This window comes from Taeniopygia guttata, chromosome 5 (genome assembly GCF_048771995.1).
Source record: "Taeniopygia guttata chromosome 5, bTaeGut7.mat, whole genome shotgun sequence".
Classification (NCBI taxonomy): Eukaryota; Metazoa; Chordata; class Aves; order Passeriformes; family Estrildidae; genus Taeniopygia; species Taeniopygia guttata.
In genome coordinates this window covers 50756154-50783608 of record NC_133030.1, presented here as the reverse complement: position 1 = coordinate 50783608, position 27455 = coordinate 50756154, and the positions used below count along the sequence as shown (strand labels likewise).

Below are 27455 nucleotides of genomic sequence, written 5' to 3'. Positions count from 1 at the left end.
CTAGTGTCAGAGTATCACTGGAGGTAATAATTGAATAACTGCAATTCCAGACTTCTAACTACTCTTAAGTGAACTGAGAACAAAATGAAAAATCACACACCATTATCAATTTGAAGAACTTTATCCAAAACCACAATTTCCATCTGATATTAACAAAACTTGTCATTTTCACCATAGTAAAGGAATCAACCAGTACTAAGTACACATATAGTGAAAGCAGTCAATAACTGGAAAAGAACATAACAGGAGCTTAAAAGAATACATTTCTCTTAACTAAACTTTCTAATTACACTAAACTTGGAAAAAATAGAGGGCATTTTTAAAATTGTTGTTCTCTTTACAGATAGAGCTCCACGATCCAAGAACAATGACTACAACATTAAAGGTTTTTCTAGAAACCAACCAAACCATGTATTACAAAAACAATACAGAGAATCCCTGCAAGCCTCATATTCTACAAAACAGGGTAGCAGAGAGAAAGCAGAGGGAATTAAATAGTCAAGGATTGTTAAGAAAAAGTAACAGTGCATACTAAAGGGCCCCTGTAAAGCTGCTTTACATGAACTGAAGAATATAATTTCCATATGACTGTGATTTTGTGTGAAGAACAGATGCTTTCAGAAGTGTCACTATTTAGCTTTTTGGTTTTTTGGGGGAAAAAAAGCCCCAAATAGTTAGGCGGTATTTGAGATAATTGAAAAAAACCCAAATGTAATAGGCTACCTCACAAAGCTAACTACCAGATTTATTTACATAAGCTTCACATTTCACTGAGACTTTGTACTCCACTCCTAAACTTCCGAACTTTAGAACTGGAAGAGGACTTAGAGAAAGAACAAATATTTCTCAGGTTAGCTACTCATACTACATAAAAATAGTGCAACTGTTTGCTACATTATATAACCTTCCAGCACATCTATCAAAATATTCAGACTTGGTTTTATTACCTTCTCATTTAAAAAAATACATCATTCTGCTTTCTTTCTTGCTTTTGATTAGGAAATTACAGACATCTTTACATTTAAAATAAAACCCCAGCAACCCACGGCTAGTCCTGCAAACAGATCCAGTGAAGCAGATGGCAGTATAGAAGAAGTGTTATTAATGCAGTTGACTCCAGGTGGAGACAAAGGTCCCTCTGGATAGAGCAGCGTGCAGGCTCAGGAACTTCAATCATCCTTAAGCAGCAGCAGCAGAGACGAGCGTTAGGCCTAGACCTGAATCAGTTCAGTCTTATTTCTTCATCAGTGGGGGTGAACTCCTCAGGAAATGCGGTACCACCGTAATGGCTGCAGCTCAGGAAGCTCCCAGAACACAAGGCTGAATAGCTCCCTCAGTTCTGGCAGAAGAATGCACTTTCCTTTGGGTACAATGGGATTTCTAAATGCTCAGTCTGGCTACAGCAGCTTGGCTGTGCATCTGAGAACTGCAGGTGTGATTAGATTTGAAATAGCTTAGCACATTGTGGCTGTTTTTCTTTACAGAATAGGCTGCTCTTTAATGGCCCTGACCCCACAGTAAATCACATGGAGCTTTTCTATTCTCCTTAGGGCCCACTCCTGCTGCCCTCACTTTACCCCAAGAGCATTACCACTGATTCTGATCTGCTAAAAAAACAGAGGACTTTGGGTTGGGAAAAGCTCAGTAAGTGCTGGCTGCAGACCAGTGCAGTGTATTTACAAAGTTTGAATTTTTGAAAAGTAACTTTGCATTGTATGTATACTGACAACACAATTACCAAACTCCACAGCCACATCTTGCTCTTCTGCTTAGGGGAAAAACACTATCTGATTTTATAAGGTAGATAACAATTAAGATTTTCTCCCAAGAAGAGGCCTTGTGTCACTGTTCTTTGCCCTCACTGTGGAATGTCCTTTCTGATCACTAACCTTACTCTCAGAGGTCAGCCAGGAGCTGGCTAAAAAGGGCTGAAGAACACTTCTGGCTTCCAAATGCTCACATGCTCTGATACCAAAGAATGAAGAGAATACAGCAAAGACAAGGAGAGAACTAAAATGAAGTCATAGAGACAATGTGATGGTGACAATGAGTTTAAAGAGATGGATGTGAGTTCTTACCAGTGTAATATGGGAAGGAATGAGGAATGGTACAGCCTAAAGGATTAGGCAGTGACTTTGGAGATATTGTGTGATTCTCTTGCTAGCTCCTGTTCTCAGCATCTTTAAAGTCTGGATAATAGTAAGATCTCCTTTGAGACCTACTGGCAGAAAACTGAATATTAAAATGAAACAATGCTACTGTACAGATTATATTTGACTCATTAACATTCCTTGCTTGAGAAAATAGGGTGGTTTTTGCTTTTGCAGGAAGACTAAACAGAGCTTTGGGAGGCAAATCTTATATGTATTCTAACACAGGAATGTTTTAGAGTATTTTCTACAACTGAAAATAGTAGCCTGGGAAAGACAGAATGGGTGGCACAATGTTCCCAGGAATTCCCAAAGAGAAGGAGACTATTTGTGCTCACACAAAAGGGCACTTGCCTTGCTACCAACAGCTCAAGTCTGCCTATGTCACTCAGGCAAAACTGCCTTCAGAGACATGTCCTTGAGATGATTGTGACATGTTTGTGTTATCAGGGTTTTCTTTTCCAGTTCATGGCTGTGTTGGTGTAATTTCCAAACCAGCAAAAGTAGATCTGGCCATGTTGTTTCTGGGACAGGCCAGAATGAGATAAAATTGTCATGCAGTTTGTTCTGTAAAGGTAAATATTTCCATGGAACTGCTTATGTAGGTAATTGGGAAACTTCCCTCTTTATGCCTGAAGAACCACAAACTAAAATGGGACATGGCTGGTCCATCCATAGCTATTAGGAGTTCCCTACACGTCCAGAGAAGAACATAGTGACTTCATTTTCCCTATTTTGTGCTGAAAAGATGAGGTAAAAGGCAAAGATGGGTTGTATGAGGAAACACAAAAAGTTAGTGTCAGATTAAAGGCAGTAAGGAACTTTAAGGCTCAGGATGCCTTGACTGCTTTAGGATGCTTTGAGACAAGGGGTAAAGGGCTAAATGCATGTTAAATGCATGTATTGTTCCTGGTACATTGTTCAGGCACCTATTTTGACCTTATGGTGACTGAAGAATGTAGCAGGAACAATACAGCTAACAGAATATTGATCCCTGGCTCTTTGTAAATAGAACACATGTGCTTGTTTTGCTGAGGATTAGCAGGCTGTGAGGGGAGGAGGGACGTGCTGTACCTGGTGTTCAGCTCACAGTCAGCCCTGGCTGCGTGTCCAGGGAGCCAGCAGGGCTCAGAGGGACACAGCAGCAGCTAATGAACCACTCAGCTCTGCCTGTCAGAACCTCATGGCTGACATTACCACCAGGGACCTTGCTGCCCTTTCCTTCCTGCACGTTAATCACATGAAATCCAATTCTCCAGAGCTCCGAGTGTTCCAAAAGCACAGATGCATTTTGATCTGGGATTCTGATCTTTAATCTGTTTACCTCAAATGGAAATCACCCTTAAAAAGAGCAAATTTCCAGACTCTACTCTGTGATTAGCCACAGGAAACTTGGTCAAATTACCCTGGGTAAATGGACAGTGCTGCACAAAATTAATAACTATCAGCAGCTTGCAGAAAAATGTGAAAAGGATATTAATAACTGGATTTGCTTGAGAATAGCAAAATAAAAGCTTTTAATAATAGGCAAAATACATAACAACCCATTGACTAGAGGCTCCTGTTTTCATTTGGCCCCAGACACAAAGGTGTATTTTTTTCTTTTATGTTCAAATGGGTGGACAGGGTAAGACAATAATGGCTGAATGCTTCTATTCACTCTTGGTGGGATGCTGACTGCACTCAAGTCCTGTTGCAAGTGAGGATTTTGGAGCAGAGATCTCATTACTTCTGAGATATCTATGACTTAATCTGCCCACTGAAAGGCTAAATACATTATTTGTAGCAGATGAGTCTCTCTGCTACTATTGTTGCATCCGTTTCAAAATTGGTTTTCCAGCTTTGCAAGTGTGTTGACACAGAAATACAGGTTGTTAATGCTGTGGGCAAACACAGACTCCTACTTACAGACAAAAATACAACAGCAATGGCTCTAGAGGGTTTGCCCACACAGTTCTACGTGCCATTGCACACACCTGAATAATTGTTCAGCCTTTAGTCTCTTTGCTGTGATGGCTGCACAGCTGCTGTGTCAAGCAGCTGGCTGCTTTGAGGAAAAGAATTCTTTAGAGGAAGTTTGATTATTTGGTATGTTGCCATAGATCCCTAGAGGCCATGGTTAAAAGGGAATTATTAGGGCACTCCAGTTTGTCTTCCTTGTCTCACTGATAACTTTTCAGGCCAAAGTTGCTTCTTGTGTTTGAATGATGAGGTTGCACAAGAGAGCTGGAGGTAAAACACCTCTAGAGGCAGAGCATATAGGAAGTGGCTTGCTTCATCTCCCACAGAATGAACTGCAGTCAGGATTTTCTAACTGCTATCTGTGCGAGACATTTTTAATTGAAGCACTGGTCAAGTGGAATCTTTTTCTCAAACTTATACACAAAGTGCTCAGCAAAGCACAGAACCCTGTTCTTTTAAAGAAAAGCTTTAGAAAACAGCTCTGGGGAATGTGTTTGGGCTTGGCTTCTTCATCACTCCTCAGTGAGTGACATCAATTATTCAGCTACCTGGCTCCAAGAACAGAGAAGCTACAGTGCTCCAAGTCAAGCTGTGTTGAGAGTTCAAGAGGCAACATATTTCATAGGTCCATACCTGTGAAAGATCCACCACACAGCCTCTGCTCCATTCCACTCTGCAGGGTCTCTGAACTTAATAATTAATTAGTCCCCTTTCTCAATTGTTTAATTTAAACCTTCACTAACCTCCCAGAGAGAGAAGTGGTTGTAGTGGAGGAAGCCAGAACACAACATCCAGAAATATAATATGCATATTGTCACTATCAAAGTAGAGCAGAGCTTGAACCAGCTCTGGCCACTGCGATTTAGGGATCTTCAATACACCTGACAATATTTCACATAGACACTCACGTGCAGGATCCTTGTACCTGCATCCTAGAATTTTTTTCTCCCAACAGAGAAGGTATATAGTTAGTGTGCAGTTTAACTATGAGGCAGGAAATGCCTGCACTTGCTGCTTGCACCCAGCTTGCCATGTCACCTTGTCAAGCCAATTAATTAAATTGAAGTTTTGTCTGGTCCTTCTTGACAACACAGTCTCTAACAATGAAAATATGTATGATGATGCTCTAGAATGAAGGAGGTGGAACTCATTGTTTTCCAAAACTCCTGCTATTACTATCAGTTTCACATCAAAGTAGGACATTTTCTTTGGGAAAAGCAACACAAAAGTGTCACTTAGTTTCACTAGCAGAATAGTGGGGTTTTTTTGCTGTTCCCACGCTAATGCTTTTCTTCATGGTTGAAGAGTTTAGTCCAGTGCTCTGGGAGAGAGAAGCAAACATTGCTAATTGCACTAAGATTAATATTCTAGGAAATTTAAGCAAAGAACTCCACTGGCGAATTCATTAGGCAGCAGAATAATCCCACTGGGAAAGTACCATTGTGTCAAACTGGCTTTAGTCATGGTGGAAATATTTTGCTCTATATGCAAAAATGCTTGCAGGATCTGGCCTAACTAGACAGCCTGCAGGAACAATGAAGACAAGTCCATCGGTAACTGATACAATTACAAAGGCAACAGAATATCAGAAAATGGTTGGGGAAAGTACACTAAGCAATATTTTCATGGATCCTACACACCAGACCTTGTCCTGCTCAGTTTTTCATTGGAAACTTCTCTGCAGCTTTCCAACAGCTTCCCTTCTGCTTAGCAAGAAGAAAGAGGGGTGCAAAAACAAAGAAGGTAGACCTTTTATACAGCTTCTCTGCTTTTCATTGTCCTGTGACTATGAAGGAATTAATAGCTATTTTAGGAAATGAAAATCATAATTTTTCTATCATCCTTAAGACTACAGTTATTTTATTGGACAGTATTTGCTTTCTTTCCCTCTGATCTTCCACAACTGGACTTCTCAAACTTTTTCCCAGTATAGGTCTTATTTGTCCTCAACCATCTTCACAAAATCCTGCCTCCAAACAAGGAAATACCAACACACAGAGAAGCTCATAATTGTTTTTCTCAGCCTCAAAATAACCTAATTTATTTTCTCCCACTGCTAGCTCTGATTGCATCTTTCCTAGCTTTAAAGGACAGTTCATAGAGAGAGAAAAAATATACACAGTGACTGCTGAGTGGTTATAAATACTGATTTGGTGCATGCTGCTTTGATACAAGTAACTGTCCACCAGCCCTGCAGGAAAATGGGTCTAAAGAGAAAAGTGGAAAATCCAAACCTCTCTATACATTCAGCAGCTCATAGCCCAGCCTCAAGCTCAGTGGCAGGCAAGTGTCAAAAATAGTCTCCGTTCCTGCAGACAAGGCTTTCTGGAATTAGGGTATTAGCTACATGAGACAGAAACCTAGACAGTACATGCAGACACAGAAGAAGAATTTGTCTGCTGCTCTCAAAGTGCATACATTTTATGTATTGTTGCTTAATTTTTATGGGGATGAAGGAAGATTTCCAACAGTGGTGATTTTTTTTTTTTTTCTTCTCTCAAGATTTTACAATCTCTCAAGCAAGGAAGGCTACAGCTTGTCTTGAAAAGATACAGCTCTTGAAAATGAACTGCCTGTGGAAAAAATGCAGTAAAAATGTTGCCTCTCAGTGGAACAAATTCAAAGGATAATCAGAGTCATTACCTAAAGCCAGCTATATTTAAAAAAAAAAAAAAAAAAACCCCAAAAACCCCCCAAAAAACTCTTCCAAGACCCTCACCAGAACCAAGAGTTATATTATAAGCAAGTGCTTATACTGAGATATAAGCGCTTGCAAATCTGACACTCACTACTCTTCTTGTGTTTCTACCCCAGGACATACCTGACTCTTGAATCCACCCTGCATAAGCACAGAACGTTCTTTCAATTTTATCTTTCTCATAGACATATTCACTATTAATTAGGCTTTACAGTTTTCCCATCATTCTTTCAGTACATTAATAACCTTAAGAAAGCACATAGCTGTTGTAAGAAATCTGGGTTGCAGTCCAATGGGATGAGAAGTGTGGTATTAGGGTTTTGTTTCCTGGAAGGGATGCATATACAAACCACTGCAATCCAATACCTCTAGACAGAAATGGGAACTTGTGCTGCTACTCTGTTTATCATTTTCTCCTCTGAAATTCAGAGGGTCTGCAGAGCAGCAATAGCTGTCCCTCCTCCTGAACAGCAGGCAGGTTCAGCATAAATTTATTGATTACCAGGTCCAGTTACTGAAACTGGAAGGCAAGTAATAGACAGCCTGCATCTGCCTGTCATGGCTGTGAGACTGATGATTTTGAATAGAGCCCAGGAGCCCACAGCCATGCTGAAGACCCACACGTGATGAACTTGGACTTCATCAGAACTGAGCCAATGCCAACCTCTTGGTCCATCAAGGAAATTAAGATGTCCAGAAAACATGACCTGGAACAATTCCATATAATGTTATACCACAGTAAAAAATGCACAAAAAAAAGAAGCTGACAAACTGCAGAAGAGCTGCTAGAAAAATCTACAGTAAAAAATAAGCACTTTCTATATAAATATCTCTCTGTATTTACTATACCCAAGTTGATCTCTCTTTTATTACATTTCTATACAAAACTGGTATTGGCTCTGTTCTCAACTAAAGCTCTCATTCCACACAATTTGCATCCAAACTTTCTGCCATCAAGACTTAAGATGATTAACTTGCATTTCATTTCCACGACTGTGGCAGCACTTAATCAACAAAGTCTCTAGTTATATGTATTTATATAGATATACATGTATATATACACACATACATACATACATACACATGACAAATACTGTTGAAGGTTTCCTTTCTTCCAGTGTTTGTAGTGACAGTCATCCTAGAAGGTGAAGGCATACACCACTCCCACAACCACAATATTTCCAATTGTTGCTATTATTGCAATCCATAACAAAATGGCATCATTTGAAGAACGGGATGTCTCTTCTGGTGGATTCTGCATGGAAGAAGCTGCATGGACGTTGGCTGATGAGTTAAACAGGGAGTACTCTGTACTAAAGTCCTCGTTGGGTGAGTCCATAAAGGCTCCTCCCATAACAGGAAGCTGTGAAGAAAAACACAGCAGAATCAGACTGAAAGCTAGTATCTGCTTTTGCATCGTCTCAAAGTCATTATTAAAGACTAGCCACTAGCTAACTTGCAAAATTACTGAGATTTCATGTACACAGTGCTAACCTGTCAGGAATATCACATTTCTCCCATTTCTGTTGGAATCAGTATTATTGAAGAAAACCTACATATAATACGTGCAATATACAGAAGAGCTAGCATGCAGGCTTTGAGTCAGCCTATGCAATCATATGCATTTAGAAGAGATACCCATATACACAAAGCACTCACAAAGCAGAATTTGAGTTGATAGCAACAGGATTGTTTTGTGTCTACCAGCAAAGGTATCATGTCAATGCAAGACATTGCACAAACACAGCTAGGCTCTGATGCACAGAATTTGTTCTCCTCTTATGCATCACTCAGAAGCAAACTCTTGGTTTACATAAAGATCATGTAAAGAGTTCTTACTGTAAAAGAGGTGGAGTGTACTCAGTGCACTTACTTCACTTGCAAAACACACCACGGCAACAATCCAGGATTTATAAATCAATACAATGGAAAACTTCAATTTGGATTTTGAAAGGCTCCATCACAATGCAGTAAATAGCAGATTTCTAAAAGTTTTCCCACACCAGACTTCTCCTTCTGGGAAGGACAAAGTTTCTTTGGTGCTCTTAGTGGATTTCTCAGCAGTACCAGAAAATGTTCTGCATAAGATAACAGTTACTCAATACACTATGCAAAAGATAAAGGAAGAAGAAACTGTTTAACCATGTTCTTTTACATGTTCCAATTTCCTTCCCAACTTCATCCGAGATCACAACACATATTCTTCAGGGTTCAAGAACTATTTTACCTCTACATAGTGGTATAAAATTGCATCCTTCTGCAAATGAATGGATTCCTCATTCAGGCAAGAGGATGCCTACTGCAGTACAAAGACCATTTACAACTAAAAAAGGCTCACACAAAAGCTTTTTGCTTGCATCCTTGTCCCTTGTATGTTTGGAAATGCAGAGCTGTAAGAGTCTCTCCTGACTCAGTGCAGGCTCCCAGTCTCATGTAAGTACAGGACATTGTTTCAGAAAATGCTGCAGAACATCTATTTCACATATCTATAAATGCTCAGGACACATGTTTCTGAATATCCTGTAAAAAAACACGAGCAGTGGGGGTATGGTAAAGTCCAAGTCTCTGCAGTACTCTGTAGCCAAACTCTGTGAGGACTGTAGTACATAGGTAGACCAAACCCATGGATTTAGTGGATTTAAAAAAAACAAACAAAATCATATGTCTAAATCTCTCTGCCAAAATTCCATCATGGCATTGATGATTGGTTTGGTCTTGAGCAATGACATCAGTGCATCCTACCTACATCCTCTTTTTCATATCTGGTAGTAGTTCATGGCTTCAGGGAAAGCAGAAAAACATCTGGTAATATTGTCCTTAAGAAACGCCCTCACTGCAACACCAGCCAACCTTTCCTCCCTCACAGTGGTTTCCATACTGCTGCTATCATCCTCCAACAGGAGACACAATCTCCTGTTTTACACCCTATTAGTAAGTGCCTTTGGGGTTTTGGTAGAATTTTTCACCTTTCTCAATAGGGCTCTCTTCTAGTGTAACTTCAGCACTACTGCTGAAGTCACCACAGCCTATGAATGGAACAAGCCTTGTCTTCAGCCATATCACAGAAGGCTGATACACCTTCAGCCCTAAACTGCCCTGTCAGATACTCACTGGGCTGAAAAATCACCTCTTTTAGCACCCCGTCCTTCATCTCCTGCATCACATTTTGATTCTCTCAGTAACCTCTCCCTTTGGAACCAAACTACACCCATTCTGGCTGTGTGCAGCTGTGCTGTGGAGGCTGCTGAAATGGACAGCATGTGAGGATAAACCATCTCTCCTCTCTACACTGGCTGTAATCTAGAGACAACACCAAAGACTTTGAGAAGTCTGAGAATGAAGTAATTTTTTTTCTTGTCATGCATAACGTTTTACAGAGATATAAAAGACAGGCTCTTTTTCAAAGCTGACTGCTGAACAAATTTCATCTGTACTAGAAAATATCATGTCACATTCAAAATTAAACAGAGACTGATGAAAGACCACAGTGGATATGTCATGCTACCTAATCCACATTAAATAAAATTATCTTTGATATCAGATATGATTAGACAAAAGCAGTTTGTAAGAAACCAAGCAGAAAATTGCAAAACTAAAGTTTGATATGTTCTCCCCACATCAAAGATTTTTGCTGGCAATTTCAGCATAGTGTGGTTTAAAAGAGAGCAAAAGCTTCCATTTCAAAAGCCCAGATTGATGTTCTAAGTCCAGTTCCACCGGCCTTTTTTTTTGTGTATTGGGATTTGATAAGGAAAGCATTTCTCAATTTAATCAAAATTTCTTTTTATGTAGAGATTGCCATAAAAGGCAGTTCTGACTTCAAACAGAAGCATATTTATGTAGTGATGATGCCATGTAACAGCTACAGAGACTCTAATTAAAGATCTCTGCTCCAAGTGACAGGAATACATTTACCATACCAGCAGCAAAATGCTCAACCAGAGGCTCTTGCCTTCTTAGCAAATCATTTCAAGGTGATCAGCATTTAGGACAGTCAATTCTGCAAAATCTTTCAACTGAATCATCCTAAGTATAGCGGTACACACACATGTACCTCCCAATACAGTGGGAGGTCATAAGCACTGTTCTGGTGACTGATACCTGGGTTTTGGGTCACACATTCTGTGCTCTCAACGAGTTATTTGAAATGACAAGCTTTGACTCTGTTAGTTCCCCTGGTGCTGTCACAAAGCCAGGGAGCATCCATGTATGTACAGCACAGCTACACAGCATGCTGTAAATTATGTCAAATCTGAATCTCCTTGTACTGTCTAAGGCTCAAACAAGCTGTCTGCAACATCTGAGGGAAGCACATGGTGAAACAGCTCATCTGAATCTCTGAAAGGCTTGAGGTGACCTGGTGTAAAGCACTGACATGCAGCACCTGGCACAAGCTCTTTCTGTAAGACTGACTTCCAGTTTTTCTGTTTGTAGGTCAGTAGCACTTCACCACAGATCTGGAAATAAACCTTCCTGCCAAATTCCCATTTGCAAAAACAATCTCTTGCTAAATGTGCATTCCCCCTTCTCACTGCTACAGCAGCCTCATATAAGAGCACAAGGAACGGCCATATGGTGTCCGAGAGAAAGTCCATCTCCCTTGGGTGTTAGCTCCAACAGTGGCCATAAATAGATGCTTAGGACAGTAACAGCACAACAGGAGAAACATGTCTGATACTATCCCTTAATAACTCACAGCCCCTGACTGTTTTCAGCTTAGGAAGTTCATAAACCAGACAATATTGCTATGGATTTAATAACTTGCAAAGAATTTTGCTACCATGAACTTGTCCAGATTCTTATCTGAGCTCATCTGAAGCTGAGCATCTTTCTCAATCTGGCCTCTGGGTGCCACTTAACAGTCAGGGCTGCCCAGTGATTAGAGTCATGTAAATCATCCTTGGGAGATATGCCATCTCTCCATGGGAGAGAGGGATGATTAGTATCAACAGCAATCTATCTTTTTGGTAGAATAAATTCAGTGAAATGAATCTCATTCTCACTCTTGATGTTTTCATTCTCCCTTGCGGTACAGTATCTTTTATCTGCAGTCTTATTTGAGATTTTACATTAAAGGCTGTGAGACCTCCAGACATTACACCAATGGGAGTTGTGAAATGCTTGTGAATAGCAGAAGGCTAAGGACAGAAACCTGCAATGCTCTCTGTGACGCCTCTATTTTTCTGCCCATGCCTCTGCAAAGCAAATATATGCCAATTTACATTATCCAAAACCTTCACCCATGTCACAGCCATCACACTGACCTGCAGTCTGTTTTAGTCTCAGAGAATATTTCTAGTTAGGCAAGGCTGCCACTCTCCCCAAGAGCACTGGACGAGGAGGCCAGGGCAAAGGGTTAACTGGGACACAGGACAGTGAGGGACAGGACAGGAGCAGATGAAGAGGGGTAATGCTGTAGCACGCTGTTTGGAAATGAAACTCCTTTCCTAGTGACTGCGTCGACATTGTTAAGTAGCACTCATAGTACAGTGCTTGCTAAATGGCTTCTGGGACTGGCAAAGAAAGAATTGAAATCATTACATAGCAACAGGCAGAAAACCAAACAGCAAAATGTCAAGTGTTAATGAGAACACCCATGGCGCTGAATACCCCCCACTGGCATGCTTTGGGGTCACGGGGAGAGCAGGCCCTTGAGCAGTTCTGTGATACACTTTCTAGTTAGCAGAAAAATCCTATTTTATAACTAAAGGGATTCACAGGAATGAAAAACAGCATGTCAGGAACCAGTCACTAATACTATAAGTATGATAGCATTCTTAAGCAGCATCATATAAAATACATCCCTTAGCAATAACATTGCTCCATTTCTTTGAGAATTGGGTGTCTGACATTTTTTATAGTCAGCTAGAGAATTGTGACACTTGGCTGCTGCTACCTTGTTGGGAACCCAGGTTTGGCATAAATATTTGAAAGCATAGCTGAATCTTCTAGTGAGAAACTAAGAAGCCACAGCAGCAGCTTTAACAGCTCTGCTGTATCTTTGCCCTGGTCTCCCCAAGCATCACTCCAGGAATGGGATGCTAACAGGTGAAATGTCACCTGTTCAGCTGTTGATTTGTTAAATCCATGTTGCTACTTCAGAATATCTAACTTTCCAGTGTTTCTTTTTTTGTAAATTCTAGATATCATCTTTTTACAAGATGGTATGATTTGAATACATAAAGTGAAATTATTATTTCCTTCTGCCATGGTAGCATGTGATCACTGCAGTGCATATTTGTGTACGAAAACATTCCACTTGCAGTCATAAATTAATCTAACATAGTTGCCAAAGGCAGTAGCAATGTATGGGTCCACAAATTCATCATCACAACATCTTAATTCTTAAGCTCTTTTTAAATAAATGTTTTTTACTAAAGAGATACCTGACATGACCAGTATTCTGCCCACAGTAATTCTCTTGTGTCTCACAGAAAGATGCATACATATTCTCCTGATCTAAAGCACGCACTGTAAATGAAGATGTCCTATTGTCTATTATTGATTTACAGGTAATATCTGGAGAACCAAGTTTTTCTGTTCAGTTTGCCAGAATATCACCCTATTGTTTAGAATGAAGACTGGATGCACGGAGATAGTCAGGACTTGTTCTATGTTCACTGCAAGTGGATTCTTTTGAACACATTAAATCCACACAGAAAATTAACCACTGCCTAAGGCAATCCTCTTTAATTTAATTAAATATGTCTAATTCTGAAGAGGAAGATCCATGAAAATGTTTTATACAGTTAGCTTCAAATGCTCATTTTAATTGATTCAGATTCCTGCTTCACCTGAAATCACAGTCTTAGGTTGACAAGCTTAGAAAAAATAGCTGCTTATTTTCAAAATATAGTTGTCAAAATGTTCACCCTACCAGTGGCAGTGGAAAATTTTCATTCCAACACGGAGGCATCAGGATTTCACCTGTTATTTTAATCTTGTTAAAAACTTTCAATTTTATCAATCTCTGCTTTTCTTCCAGTCCATTCTATTCCTAGGACCCGTGCATTACTTCTTCCACTGCTTTCTGATCCATGCCAGGCTATATACAATGCCTTTGTCCTTTCAGATGATAGCATGGTTCAAAGTCGTTCCATACCAGCAGTTTCTCAGATGCTAGAGGTTTGAGCCTTGCTGGTGAATCACACACCCTAAGAGCTGCCTTGATCAACAGATGTCTAGATGTTTAGGAAGGAATAGCCCAAGATGTTCCCAGATGCTGCAACAGACACTTCAACTCTGAGTTTGCTTTTGGCTGTAGGAATTGGTTTCCCTTAACTGAGGTATTCCCATGAGGAACTGAGCTCAGCTAGATCAGCTGGCCCTAAGCTACTGCTTTTATGAGCACAGGTCCTGTGCAGGCTGCAGCACCTCTCTGTGGAAAGTTCCCCTGCTGAATCAGCTGCAAAAAGAAGTGTAGACAACTGGCATGAAGATAAGTGAAATTTTCACTCTCATATTTCTGCATAGGTAGCCTCCAAGATACCCTAATGATAAACATGTTGTGATTCCACTCCTACAATTTATGTCTGCCTAGTGCCTCATTGAAATAGCTTTTTTTATTTCAAAGAACCCTACGGCTTTTAAATGATTATTCTCGACCAACTGCTGTTGGATTTCATCTTCCAGGTGCAGAAGACTGAGAACAAACAAAAGCCTTTTTAATAAAAAAAGTTGACAGTAGCTGACAAGTCTCAAAAGGATACAGAGAAGTTTCTCATACCACCCCTGATCCCAAAACTCCCTCCTCTCTTTCCAGCCAATGTCAGCAATGAATGCATCAAGGAAAAGAGCAATTGAACAAAAATTCAAATTTCTATGAAGAAGCCACAACTCTAAGTCACACATAATTTATATTTTGAATATGTATACCTTAAATTGGAGGGAACGGTGAATATAACAAAAGAGTGCAGGGCAGCCAAGCAGACTGTGCTTTCAACTATCTGAATGTCTGTGGAACAACTAAAAAAAATGCAGCACTAGCTGACCTTCTATATGTAATCCAACTGATGTTAATGTCCTATTGTGGGCATTACAGTGGGGAGAAGATGTCTGGCCCCCATGTACAGTTACAACTTTCATGCTTCCAGGAGAACATGAACATAAAAGAAAAATATAAACAGAGGGACCCAGAAAGGCAAGCATTTATCAAAATGGAAAACCTCAGTGGGAGGCTGTAAAACTAACCATCAATGTTATCATCAGTAGGAACTATTAAAATCTGTTTACAATTTCTCAAAATGAAAAAACAGAGGACACTTCACACCATGTATAGTCATACTGGGAAACTCAGGGAGAACAGGAATTCCTTTAGAGATAAGAGCAATTTGCAGAGCTGGAACAGTTTAACACAGAACGTCATTTTGGAAGAGCTTCAAACAACAAGCCTCTGAGTTTAAACTCTACTAATACGTGAACAGAAAGAGATACTGATTATCTCACTTACAGCTTCCAAAAGTTTTGGCATTGGTGACTTCAAAGCCAAACTACAGGATTTAACTGGACTTAATTGTCTCCTGTTTTGATCCAGGAGGGCAATTACTTTCTGGTGTCACATTCCTCTATCACAAAAACCACCCTGAATTAAGTAAACAAGCAAGCAACCAAGCAACCAAAAAATAATCTTGGAGGGAGAAAAACAACAGTACCTTGGCATAATGTTTTGATGCCCCAAGGGAGGGCTTTTCTCTAAGGATAGAAGGCTGTATCACTGACAGGAAGCAAGCACACAGCTGCCCTTATCAGTGGCAGTTTCAGTTCTTATGCAGAGTGTGAGTGGCTTTCCATGTACCAGAGGAGTAACGCAAGAGTAACACAAGCTGATTGTAATGGCATTTTGTATCTGCTGAGAAAAAGATTCCCACCATAAACAGAAAAGCCACATTATAGGGTGTAAGTGGAAAGTCAAACAGCAGAACTCAGGAACAAATATATTGGAAAATAACTGAACAAATCCTAATCCCATTTCTCAAAGTGAAAAAGGGCTGCTTAGATCCTTCCTCCACCGTAATCTCTGCAGCCCTATTCATCTCTGAGAAAATGGTAATGCCTCATTATCAATTTGGTGGTGTGGCCAAGATTCTGGGTAGCAAAGAAAGAGACTGACCTTCATATTATTTTGATTTTCCTTCTGCTCCCTCACCCTTAGCCTAACAAGATGCTTAAGCTGTTCTCCAAGGGGGGAGTGTGGGGGGATGTGTGGAGAGATGGGAATTGGCAGCCATTCACAACAAGGAAAGCAATGACACAATTTCAACAGTAGAACTAGTTTGAGATGAAATTTTTTTTAAATCATTAGACTTCAGGCATGGGCAAAAGTAACAATTTTGTGAATTGCTGTATCCTTCAGTATTTTGTAATTAGGATGCTTTTCACAAACACTGAAATAATTTAAAGGGCCAGGTGTTAGGAGCTGGAACTAGGAGGATGCAGCATTTTGGTCATCATATTATTCCTGCAGAGGAAAAAAATAACTGCATAGAAATTCCTCCATGTTGCACATGCTGACCACTGCTCAAACCAAAGCCCAGGAACAATAAAAAAATCTTGCATGTTCCTCCAAACCCTGCTACACAGCCCATGAAAAATTAATTGGCTGAGATTTAACTAAGCCATACTAACAGGCTTAGCTCTATTTCATCAGAGAAATTACTTACTATTCCATGTAGAGTCAAAAGCTTTCAAACCTTCCTAACTCTAAATCTCATGTATCTCATGTTACACGGTGATGGCTGTACCGCAAAGACAAGTTGGGATACATTTATCTATTGAGAGATGTAATTACTACCAGTGCACCTCTGCTGTACCTAATGATGAGACATAAATGCCTCATTTTCAGCATCTTTGAGATAGCACCTAGAACCTATCTTAAAATATGGTAAGAGTTAGGTCACTGTAGTAATGCAAACACACTGGGAAGAATATTGTTCTATGATGACTTCCAGCAATTAATTCTTTCATGGAAAATACTTGCAGGCATCCAATAAAAAGCCTCAGAATGAAAATTAAAATTTATGAGATTCAACTTATTCCTCTATAAGTTGATAATAAGATAATAATAATATATAAAAGATAAGATAATAATAATATAATAAAGAGTATTTTCCTTAAGCTTATATATTCTATCAGAGTCACTGCAAAAACAGCAGAGAGAGAAAACTGGTAACAATGTGTGCAATATTATTTCGGCTTTGCAGCATTCTTATCCAAGATTTTTTCCTATTAGTTTTTTTCTTTCTCTTTAATTCTTATGTTGCATTACATCTTCACAAACAAAAGAGTGGGGAGGGCTGAGGCATGCTGAGAGAATGTTTGAGGTATCTCTCTTATGCCTTATGTAAGGCTATTTTTGTAAACATTTTTGCTTGCATACTTGGCACCTAGTTCAAGATACACAACAAGCCTGAGACGCAACAAAAACAAAGTATTTCAGTTGAGATGGACAAAAAATGGAGAAAAATCTGACACAATGCTAGTCCTCTTGATGGCTAGAGATGCTAAGGGTAGCAGCCAGCATAAAGAACAAGCTAAACAGAGAGCTGCTTCCAGGAAGAAAGGAGGACTGCCAAATGCCCCTGCTGCATGCACTTCATTTGATGGAATACCAACATGTGTCAGGCTGGCATACATTGTGATCCCATCAGGCAGATCAGCCTCAACATATGGCTTGAACAACCTACAGACTACACACTCCTCTCAACTCATTCTGTAAGTAGCAGCTTATAAATAAAGAGGCAGAATTTGCTTAAAAATTAATCCTATTCCCTTGCATTTTTGTCTCGTGAGTGAGCCAATCACACATTACAGAAGAGAATAAAAATTGGAAGGTGAAAAAATGTTGATGATTTCCTAATTTCTAGTATTTGAAGAGTAGTATTCACTGGGCTAAGAAAAGTTTCATCCAACATTAACTATTTGTTGAATAGCATGAAGAAATTAAAGCTCAATCACATATCAATCTTGAGTGTTTAAGAACTCAGTGCCACCAAACAAGTATTTCAATCATTTTCTAGGAAATCCCACAGCAGAGCCCAAGGAAGAGAACCAACGTGTTTCTCTTCCCCTTTGGTGCAAGATCAGCAGCATGACATGAACAGAACTCATAAAGACTTAAAATAAGCCTGGCTCACTTTGCTTTGAAGCAAAAGAGAAGCATCCATATGGGACATTTCACTGCCTTTTTGAGGGGCAGAAACCTTCATCTGTGTGAGAACAGCCAGCATCAGAGCCAAATATTCCATATGTTCTCACAAACCCAGATACCCACAATCCAGGTTTTGCTTGTGTACTAGGACCATCAAGGGATGATTAAGTGTGGCTGAACTAGACAGCAGCTGATGACAGCTTTATCATGCCAAACAAACACAGAACAGCCAAGCCATCTGTGTTTGTGTGCTTATGTTTAAGATTGTTCAAACAGTTCAGATCACATTACAGAAAAATATAATAAATTATGCATTGATTCTCTCTAGATAAGCTTGTCTATATATGTATAGGCAAAATAGCACTCCTTACTGCCTGACATACATAGGATGGGTACAAATCAATGTTTAATTTATTATACTTCTATTTGTAATTCAATACTTGTGCTTTGAACCCTTGGGGCTGCTCGGGATAATTAAAGCCATAGATATGTAACAGTTTTCCTCAGGAAGTAATGTTTTCCTACCCAAAAGTGATTTCTGTAAAAGCTAATTCGGTTATTCTTGTGTTATGGAAGGTTGAGCAGGGAACAAAGAAAATAAAGTCAAAATGTATTGTATTTGCATTTTCTTCTCATTTCACTCAGTGGAATATGAATTATGGAATCACTGCTGGTCTGGAGAACTGGAACAGTTGAGAGAGAAGTGATTTGGTATTCTCATATGCCTGATGGAAGATGCAAGTTTACACTCCCCTGGTGTCTTAGGATCTCAGGATGTTTGGAGAAGTATTTTGAAAGTACATAAACATGAGAAACATGACAGCTGTTCCTGAGTATGCTGCAGTTTAAGTACAGAAGAAATTCCCCCCTAGAAGAGAGCACCAGTTGAAAATCTTTCAGGCAAAAGGCTTTGAAAAGTAATCAGGAAATGGGCTGGCTCCAAGGTCAGGTGGGCTTCCTCCAGAGCCTGAGAGCCAGAGTAAATGCACAGACTCCTCTGCAAGCTGAAGGTCAGGGCCTTCTGAACTTCAGATGGTCAAAGCAGCAAAGCAGCAGCACAGCTACAGGATACCTTGGTGCTTTAAGAGACAGGTTTACACTGAAGCGAGGCACATGCACCCATGGAACTTTAGATGTTTACACATGCAATTTTGTAATGGCATCTTGCACCTACAGATGCAATTTTAAAATAACCCATCTGGCCAAAAGCAGACTAAGATTGAGAATAATTATCAGCTATGGGAACACAAAAAGTAAGGTGAAGTATCAAGCAAGTGAACTGCACCAAAATCCAAAACTCTTGCTTTTTTAAACCCTTAATACAAGACCTACAAAAACAGTTGGGGGAAAAAAAATAAAGCCTGGTAGAAGCACAACACCCTCAGCCCCAGGAGATATGCACATGCATGGCAGTGCAGTTCCCAGCCCTTGGCTGGGTTCTTCAGTCCAATCTTATATATTCAGATAATGAACTCTCTGATCTAAATTATAATACTCTTACCCATGCTGAGGTTTTATTTATGATCCCTCTGAACTCAACTTAATTAAAATATCCTCATCTCATTTTATCAAGGCAGCAATGAGTGTACCATAAAATGATTAAATGATGGAGGAGACAAAAATTGGAACATCCCCACAGATTTTCACCAAGGAGCCACTGGCTCTGAAACAGGTGCAGCTCAGTTAGCAACAGAGTTTGGTATCTCTGCATCATTCAGTGCAGCCTTAGAACTTAATGCAGCACCTGATAAGGGAGACTTTTTAAAGAAAAATAACAGGCAAAGGAAATTTTATTTGACACAGCCCTATAACACTCTGAAGGTTTCTGTATCCTGGGGAGAAAGAGGGTTCTCCCTCACCCAGTGTCCTGACAGGTACCCATATGCCACAGAGGGACCTTCCCCAGCCACAGGAAACCTGACTTGCAGCTCAAGCCTTTTTCAAGCTGAGCATCACTCATCAAAAATCCAGCACAAAAATATTTTTTATATGGGAGTTGTTCAGTAAAACAGTGCAAATATGTAGTACTTGCAAAAATGCAACCATTCCTCTCATCTTTAATCATTTCTATTTTGAAATGCTGGATTGAAGATCTTCATTTCAAAAATATCTCCAAGAGACTTGTGCATCCCACACCACCATTCTGTGTCTTGAATAAATAAATCCATAACACAATGAGGCACTGAGAGCTTAGGAAGAAAATTCACAAAGAAGAATTACTACAATGGATGCCACAAGAAACAATTGAATCCATCAGCAAAAAACCCACAGAGAGGGCTTAATTCCACCTGGTTTCCTCCTCAGAGCAGCCTCTTCAAAATTATTGTCAAACTCATCATCCCATCAAAAGGAGGTAAATTTAAGGATTTAAATTGGGCATGAAGAGATCCCTTGATAAAACAGCTATTGCTTTCCATTGGCAATATATGGGAAGGTAAGTACATACTCTTAAGGCAGTGCACACAGTTCTTATTTGAAAATCTGTACAAAACCTCAAAAAAATATCTCATTAAGTTCTGGAATAGGAACTTATTACCTACTCTTATTTAAGGGTATTTCCTTACTTATTTCCTACTCTTGAAAAGTTTCAGAGTTGCAGTAAAATCGAAACATACATATAAAATTAATGACCCAGACCTATTTTAAATGTAAATAAATCAATAAACTACGAGTAAAAGGAATAGAAGAGAAAAATGAAAGGATTTTTCAAAAGTAATTATAATTTATTTAAAGCAGTTCTGCATTTTGGAAGGTCCCTGCAAGATATGAGTCTAATATGAATTACTCTACTTGGAAAGCATAGTCAGAGGGATAAAGACACATTAGGTAACATTGAGGTGACCATAATAAACAGACAACCATGTTCAGTCAAGATAAAATGAAATCAAGTTAGAAAGTTCAAAACATTTGAAAAAACCAAAGTTTTATATGTATTTGTTCCTAGGGCTGAACTCAAGAGAAGTTTTTATAGAGTTTTCCAAGGCCTGAGTAAGATCTCTGCAACATGGATGCTGCTTTGAGTGTTTTCCTCCTAGCACAATTCAATACCTGAAAAACTGTCACTTGAAAATAAACTGGAACACTGCTGTGAGATATTTCCTGACTAGGAAATGATCCCATCACTGATCCCTGCATTGCATCCTACCAAGTACCACTTACCAAGTTAAGACATTACATATTTATTGTAAAGTGTATAGAATTAATTACAGAATAAAACCACATTGCATCCATCCTTTTGCTCAAAGAGCATAATGGAAATAAAACTGATAAAATGCAAGATGTCCAGATTCAGAACAACCTGAAACCAGAAAGTATTCCCCTTGGAAAGAACTTGAACATATTCAAGAAGGTAGAGTTTCACTATCCTGAAGGGAATCTCTGAACAAATTTGTTTGATACAGCCTGTAATATAAAACACAGTTACATGAAACACATATACAATTAAAAAATGCAGCAAAGTCAAACCCCTCAGAAGGACCTCAAGAAATGTCCCTGTGATCCCTAAGAAGGACTGGGTCCCAGTAAATAAAAGAGCAAATGCAGCATGGTTAAACTTTAATTATATTTGGCTCCCTCAAAACAGATGCTCACAGACAGATTTCTGTTTCACCCACTAATGACTGTCATACACAATCATGTCACTGCTTTCAGAGGGCTGCAGGGTTTGCACGCTCACAGGCAAAACCGACAAGACACAGCTAAAGAATATTCACAAAATCCAACACCCTGCTTCAACCAACAGGGATATTCAGCCACTGCAACAGAGGTAAGAGAACCAGACTGTGCCATGCTCTTTCAGGAAGGGGAACAATTGTCAGATGGTGTCTGTTACGACCTCTGCATGTAAGAGCAGTGTCCCTCCTCACTGTGCTTGGGAGGCAACAGTGTGCTGCTCCTCTTCACCCTCTGGTCTGGGCTCCTGGATCACCACATACTCATGAAAGGATAACACAGCAGTGATATGAAAAGACAAACACAGATAGGCGGGTCAGAGGGAAGAGGTGCATCACAAATATGTGCAGGGCTTCCTTCTGGAACATCATATGTGCCTTGGGTATTTCACACTGTCCCAGAGTAAACCCCTTCCCAAGAAATCTGTTTTTCTGATTACTTCAGATATGACCCCCATAAGATTTAGAGTGGTCAACTTTAGCTTTCTGTTGCAAGATCTACAAAGAATGTGATGGGAAATGGAAGTACTCATTCCCAGTTTGAGGCTGTGTCTCTCAAGCTTGGGTCTTACCAGCTCAGATGAGAACCCATCAAAGTGGAATTTGAGTGTGGAGCTTGAGTCTGGTGCTATGCAGCACTGCTGTCATGAACCTAATTTCATTCATTTTAATTAAAATCAGCTTGTTTTTCTTGCAGCTTAAATAGAGAAGTAAGAGGAAACAGAAACAAACACTCCTGTCCCAGTCCTTCCCTTCTGGGGGTGGACAGAGCCCTAGTGTGACTACATACCAATTCCTACATGCACATTAGAGTCACCACTGAGTTTAAACATGTTCTTCATGTACCAGGTAGAGATCAGATGCCACCTGTGTATCCCAGCTCTGCCCAGAGCAGCACTTTCCTCCCCACAAGGCACTAAATTACTCCAGCACTGAGATAACAAAACCAGTCCAAGGTGAAAGCAGAGCCTAGATTTTGCAGAAGAGTAAGCTTCCACCTCTCACCTTCCATCATAACCCATTTCCTTCTGAAATCCTGTAGTGCAGGCACCATCTGTTTCCCCAAAGGGAAGGTGCTTGCTCTTTGAGGAATGTAGAAAAAAATGGGAGTTTTTGAGAACACCACAAGTACCCCTTGTACATACTCCCTGTAAATCTCACCAATACCCATCCTTTCTATTTCAAGCTTCTTACAGTTGTACCATAAGAAAAGAAAACAAGAAGGAAAATTAACAATTCATCCAATTCTTGATGATCTGATGGAGAAAAAGAAGAAATAAAATTTCTAGAAAGCACAACTCATGACTGAGGAAATATCATTGGGTCACTCTGGCCATTAGAATAAACCATTACCTTTCAATGAAAAGAATAATCCATATTGTGTTGAAAAAGCCCTTATCTACTACTTGGAACCAAGCCCTGGCTGCCAATTTATTGTGACCTAGGAAGGCTCCAAACAAGATGGGCTTTGAGCCAGAATCTGTTCACATGCAGAGAAACATCAGCAAAACCAGCCAGTCAGGATTTGTGTCACAACAAGATCTCTGTTACAAATCTGATTATTTGCACAATGAAGGAAGAAGAAAAAGGAAAAGTGGAACTAATTTTCTTTATGGACTTTAATCTTCCCCTTTTATTCTTATTTAAAGTTCCTTCTTGCCTTATCTTGTCTGCTTTGGTTGTAAGCTCTTCGGGGCTTTTTGCACATTTTCAGTGTCCACCACAAGGTCAGCTAATGAGTCTTTAAAACATTACTAGGGTTCATCTCACTTCCAATTCCAAAACTGCCTTAATTCTTAATGGACTAGTGATATTCTGATGTTAATTTTTAATCATTTTCATCTACAGCTTGTTTCACTATTCCTCATGAACCAATGGCTTCACAACACTGAACAAACTCAAAATACAGCAAGCTATTCTCCTGCTGGAAGAATAAAAGTAAAGCCAAAGGCTGATTTTGAACTTCTCACCAAGAGGCTAAAATACAGGGGCATACTCATTCTTCTTTTCAGAAAACACAGTGGCTTTGGTCAAAGGCTGCTTGGCATTCTAGGGCTGAAAAGTGCACAGCTGACCCCTGCTGCTCTCTAGTTACAACAGCAGAAAAGCAAAAAAAATGCAGCATTGCCATCTGCCAACTGTACTTGGTCCCCCACAGACAGAACACGATGAACCAATATGAGTTGACAGCCTTAAAATATTTATCTGATCCATATTATTTTCATCTTAGGCCTTCATTTAAACCTGAAATTTAGATGATGACATGCTTCTTGCCTTTGCAGAAATGCAGACAAGATATTTTGCACGTGAAAAGTTTGACATTAGCAAAGTGAATTATGGGGATATTGATGTACTCTGATTTCTCAAAAGGTTACTGTGATTTTTTGTTGATTAAGAGACATGATGTCACTAAGATAAATGCTTCAGTTGCTATTAACAACATCTCCTAGTGACACATCACACATTTTTACACAAAATGCTGGATAACATAAGGAAAGGTTACTTCTCATGTCAAAGAACTAAGTCTGTGACGTTAATGATTTTGCTTTGCATTACAGTAGAAATGTAAATGCTTGATTTAAGCAAAACTGATGCACTATTCTTCACAGTTCAGAAATCAAGCATTAAAAGGCACATGTAAGAAAGCTTTTTCCAGGTGATAGCCTTTACATCTGCTGGTCATCTTGTTCTTTCAAGTCAAAAAGATATGAAGGAAAAGAAGCCACCAGGGAGACTAAATGCAATTTTAATAAAAAATGAACTGCTATTTTATATCATGATTTCAGATTATTATATCATGACACAAAATGATGAATGGTAGATTCATGATGAATCTGCCTCTTTTTCCCATAAAGATACTGAAAGTGAAAAGAAATTAATATGAACAGACAACTGCTAACTGGACCCAAACCACTCCAAGTCTATCTGACATAAAACAGAGAGGTGCTGATTTCAGTTCAAAGGTGATAGCCCCTTTTTAGACATCCTCATTCATATTCCACACACAAGATTTTTCTACCCTCTCCAAAGACATGGAGTCAGCATAGACTGAAATGCTTGTCTTCAGGACTCATGTATTTGTTGAAAAGATACAAGACAACCTCATCTTTCACACAGCCAACTACAAACTCCTACTGGATGATTTGAACTTGTTGTTCAAAGGACTTGGTTAAAGGATGGAGTGAGGGGGTGCAGAAAAGCTACAACAAATTATCAGTTGATAATGGAAGGCCTGGAAAGGGGAAAATACATTTTTAGTCCACCTTGATATAAAGACATAATTTCAGTGACAGGATGAAAAATCTGAACAGATTAACCTGAAATGGACTATGCAAATGGAGTCCTTGTAATGTAGTGACGCATGAAAACTGGATCTGAATGCATGCTTTGGAAATCAGGATCTGAAAGCAGATGCATGTGTGATGGCACAAGAATGTTTTTATCTCAATTACTAAAAACGCTGCACTGAGGGAAGAGGAGGGCCATGCTGGCAGACAGCTGCACACAGATGTGAACAAGCTGCCCTTTCCCACTCACAGGGCTGGCCTGGGTGCACAGGAGGACTGCCTGACCAGCAAATGGAGAAGCACGGGAACTCAAGATTGCTTCAGGGAAAGGAAATTTGCACAAAGAAGGATATCCACAAAGCAATGATTCCTTTCTGTCAGCTTCACTGCATTGCTCCTGAGGTGAGAGCATTAAAACTGAAGAGCTAACAGGACTTATCATCACTGTAAGCAGCTTTCGGAATTGTTGTCTAGTTATCTCCATTATAAACTAATTAATAAGGAATGACAATCTCTTTATTGATTGTCATTTTAATTGATTGCTCTTTTATTTGTTTGGCTTAACCTCTGATATGAAAGACATTGAAGAAGGCTGGCCAAAATGAGATATATGCAGGCTGCTGTTATGCTCCTCTGCAACCCAGCTCATTGCTTGGAAGAAGAGGGCACTGGAATACATTAGTTGGATGATAAACAGACAGTGACTATGGAGCATTTCTTGGGAGGATCACTGTCAGGCTGACAGCTTCACACATATATGGATTAATGTATGGGAATATAATTATGCTTGTTTTCTCCACAGATGTGGAGAAAAAGACAAAAATCCTTCAAAATAGTGTTTAGTGGGCTGAATATTTAAATACCTGTGATTTGAAACGTCTTAATTTTTTTTAACTCTAACAATTCTAGTTAAATATAAGGATCGCATAGGACCTACGAAAATAAAGAAAAAGGTCTTGATAAACACCCAAGAATAAAGGAATGGGAACAGGGCAAAGATGGCAATGAGACAGAAGTCCAACTGGAAGGTTACACACATCAGCAGTCCAGCCATGGCCCAGTATTTTACCAACTTTAAAAAAGGACAGTTTTCAGCAGGTATTGTGGAAAGAAACCATAAAGCGGCTTTGCTCTTTGTGTGAAACTAAATACAAGGTTGAGGACATACATGGGAAAAGGCAGCCGTGAAATATAAAAACTGATTAATGGATGAGATCATGGCAGATGGAATAGGTGAGATTTTGAAGGGAAATACAGAAGAATGGATGAGATGGTTGACACAAGTGCTCATTTATTATATAAATGCTCCTCATTTGAGACAGATGAAGAAAAGGCCAAACAGGACCTAACAAAACAATTGCTTGCTTTTTTGGTTAACAATTTAAAGTTTCCAAATCTTCATAGCACTTCCAGTTTGCTCTGCATTCAGCAAAGTGCAGAACGCACATCACTCCCTTGTTATTTCCTCAGCTTATATTTTTCTTTCCACAGTTCTATGCAAAGCTAATTTGCCTTTTATTTACGGGTTCTGAGCAGTTTGTGGGCACTGCAGTCAAGCTGCCTGCTCTGCTGCAGCAGCAGCTATCACCAAAACACCCCTGACACTGCCTGCAAGACATATTAGCAAGCGGATTTATATCTGCTTGTGACTCCTGTGTGGGTTTTTTTTCAGTTCTGCTGCATACGTCCCACATGTAGCAGTTTTAACACAATGTTTTCAGCATTGTTTTCTCTGGATCATACCTATATCATGCAGGCAAAGCCTGTGTTTATTCCCACTGATAATTTACGGCCACTCTCAGCATCGAGCACTCAGTGCACAGAATTACAGACCTGGGAGCAAATGTGTCACAAACACCCCTTCTCCTGGATTCCCCTTTTGCTCTTCAGCAAAAGGCACTTTGCTCTGGCAGACAGGGGCACTCATGCTGGTGGGCAGTGGCAGATGGGCAGCAGAAGAGCAGTACCAGCCCCCCCACCCCTGCTTCCCCGTGTGCCCCTTGGGACACAGGGACCACTGCTCTGCCCATGACTCACGAACAGGGGGCACCTGCTCCTGCACACTGGAGACATGGCCAGGGCTCACCTCACATGGCCAGGGCTCACCCTTATTGTCCTTACGTGGCAATAAGGTCAGGTGGCATCCTGTCCCTGTGGGGCTTTCCTGGGCAGGGAGGAAGGTGAGGTCAGCATCAGGTTTACATGATGTGAATGCACATATGCCCTCATTGCTGCTTTGCTTCCTGCTTTTTAACAGCAATTGTTCCCATCAACCTGTTTCTTTGAAAATGTATCAGATTTTTCAAAAAATACATTTGGAGGCTATCTAGTGGCTTCTGTTAAATAGATTAAAAAGAAAAATAAAATCCAGTTCTGGAAGATTCAGGTTTTTGTTGATGGTTCCTACAACATAAATCCAGTGCATGGTTTGGGCAGCACAGGCCACAGTTAAATTTGACCTACAAAATTAAATATAGCCCAGACTGTATATGAAATAAATAGTCCTATAGCAAAAGCAGTTCACATCACATTTGAAAGATG

At 39.8% G+C, this 27455-nt stretch overlaps 1 protein-coding gene across 2 annotated transcripts in view; it reads right to left on the bottom strand.

The window, feature by feature from the left end:
* Nucleotides 1-102: 102 nt before the first annotated feature.
* Nucleotides 103-27455, bottom strand: part of C5H14orf132 (chromosome 5 C14orf132 homolog) — a 42287-nt gene continuing 14934 nt past the window's right edge. For both annotated transcript variants that reach the window (XM_030274926.4, XM_030274927.4), the window contains exon 2: nucleotides 103-8173. In XM_030274926.4, the coding sequence (XP_030130786.2) occupies nucleotides 7949-8173 (225 nt within the window). In that variant the 3' untranslated portion in view covers nucleotides 103-7948. The remainder of the gene's footprint in view (nucleotides 8174-27455) is intronic.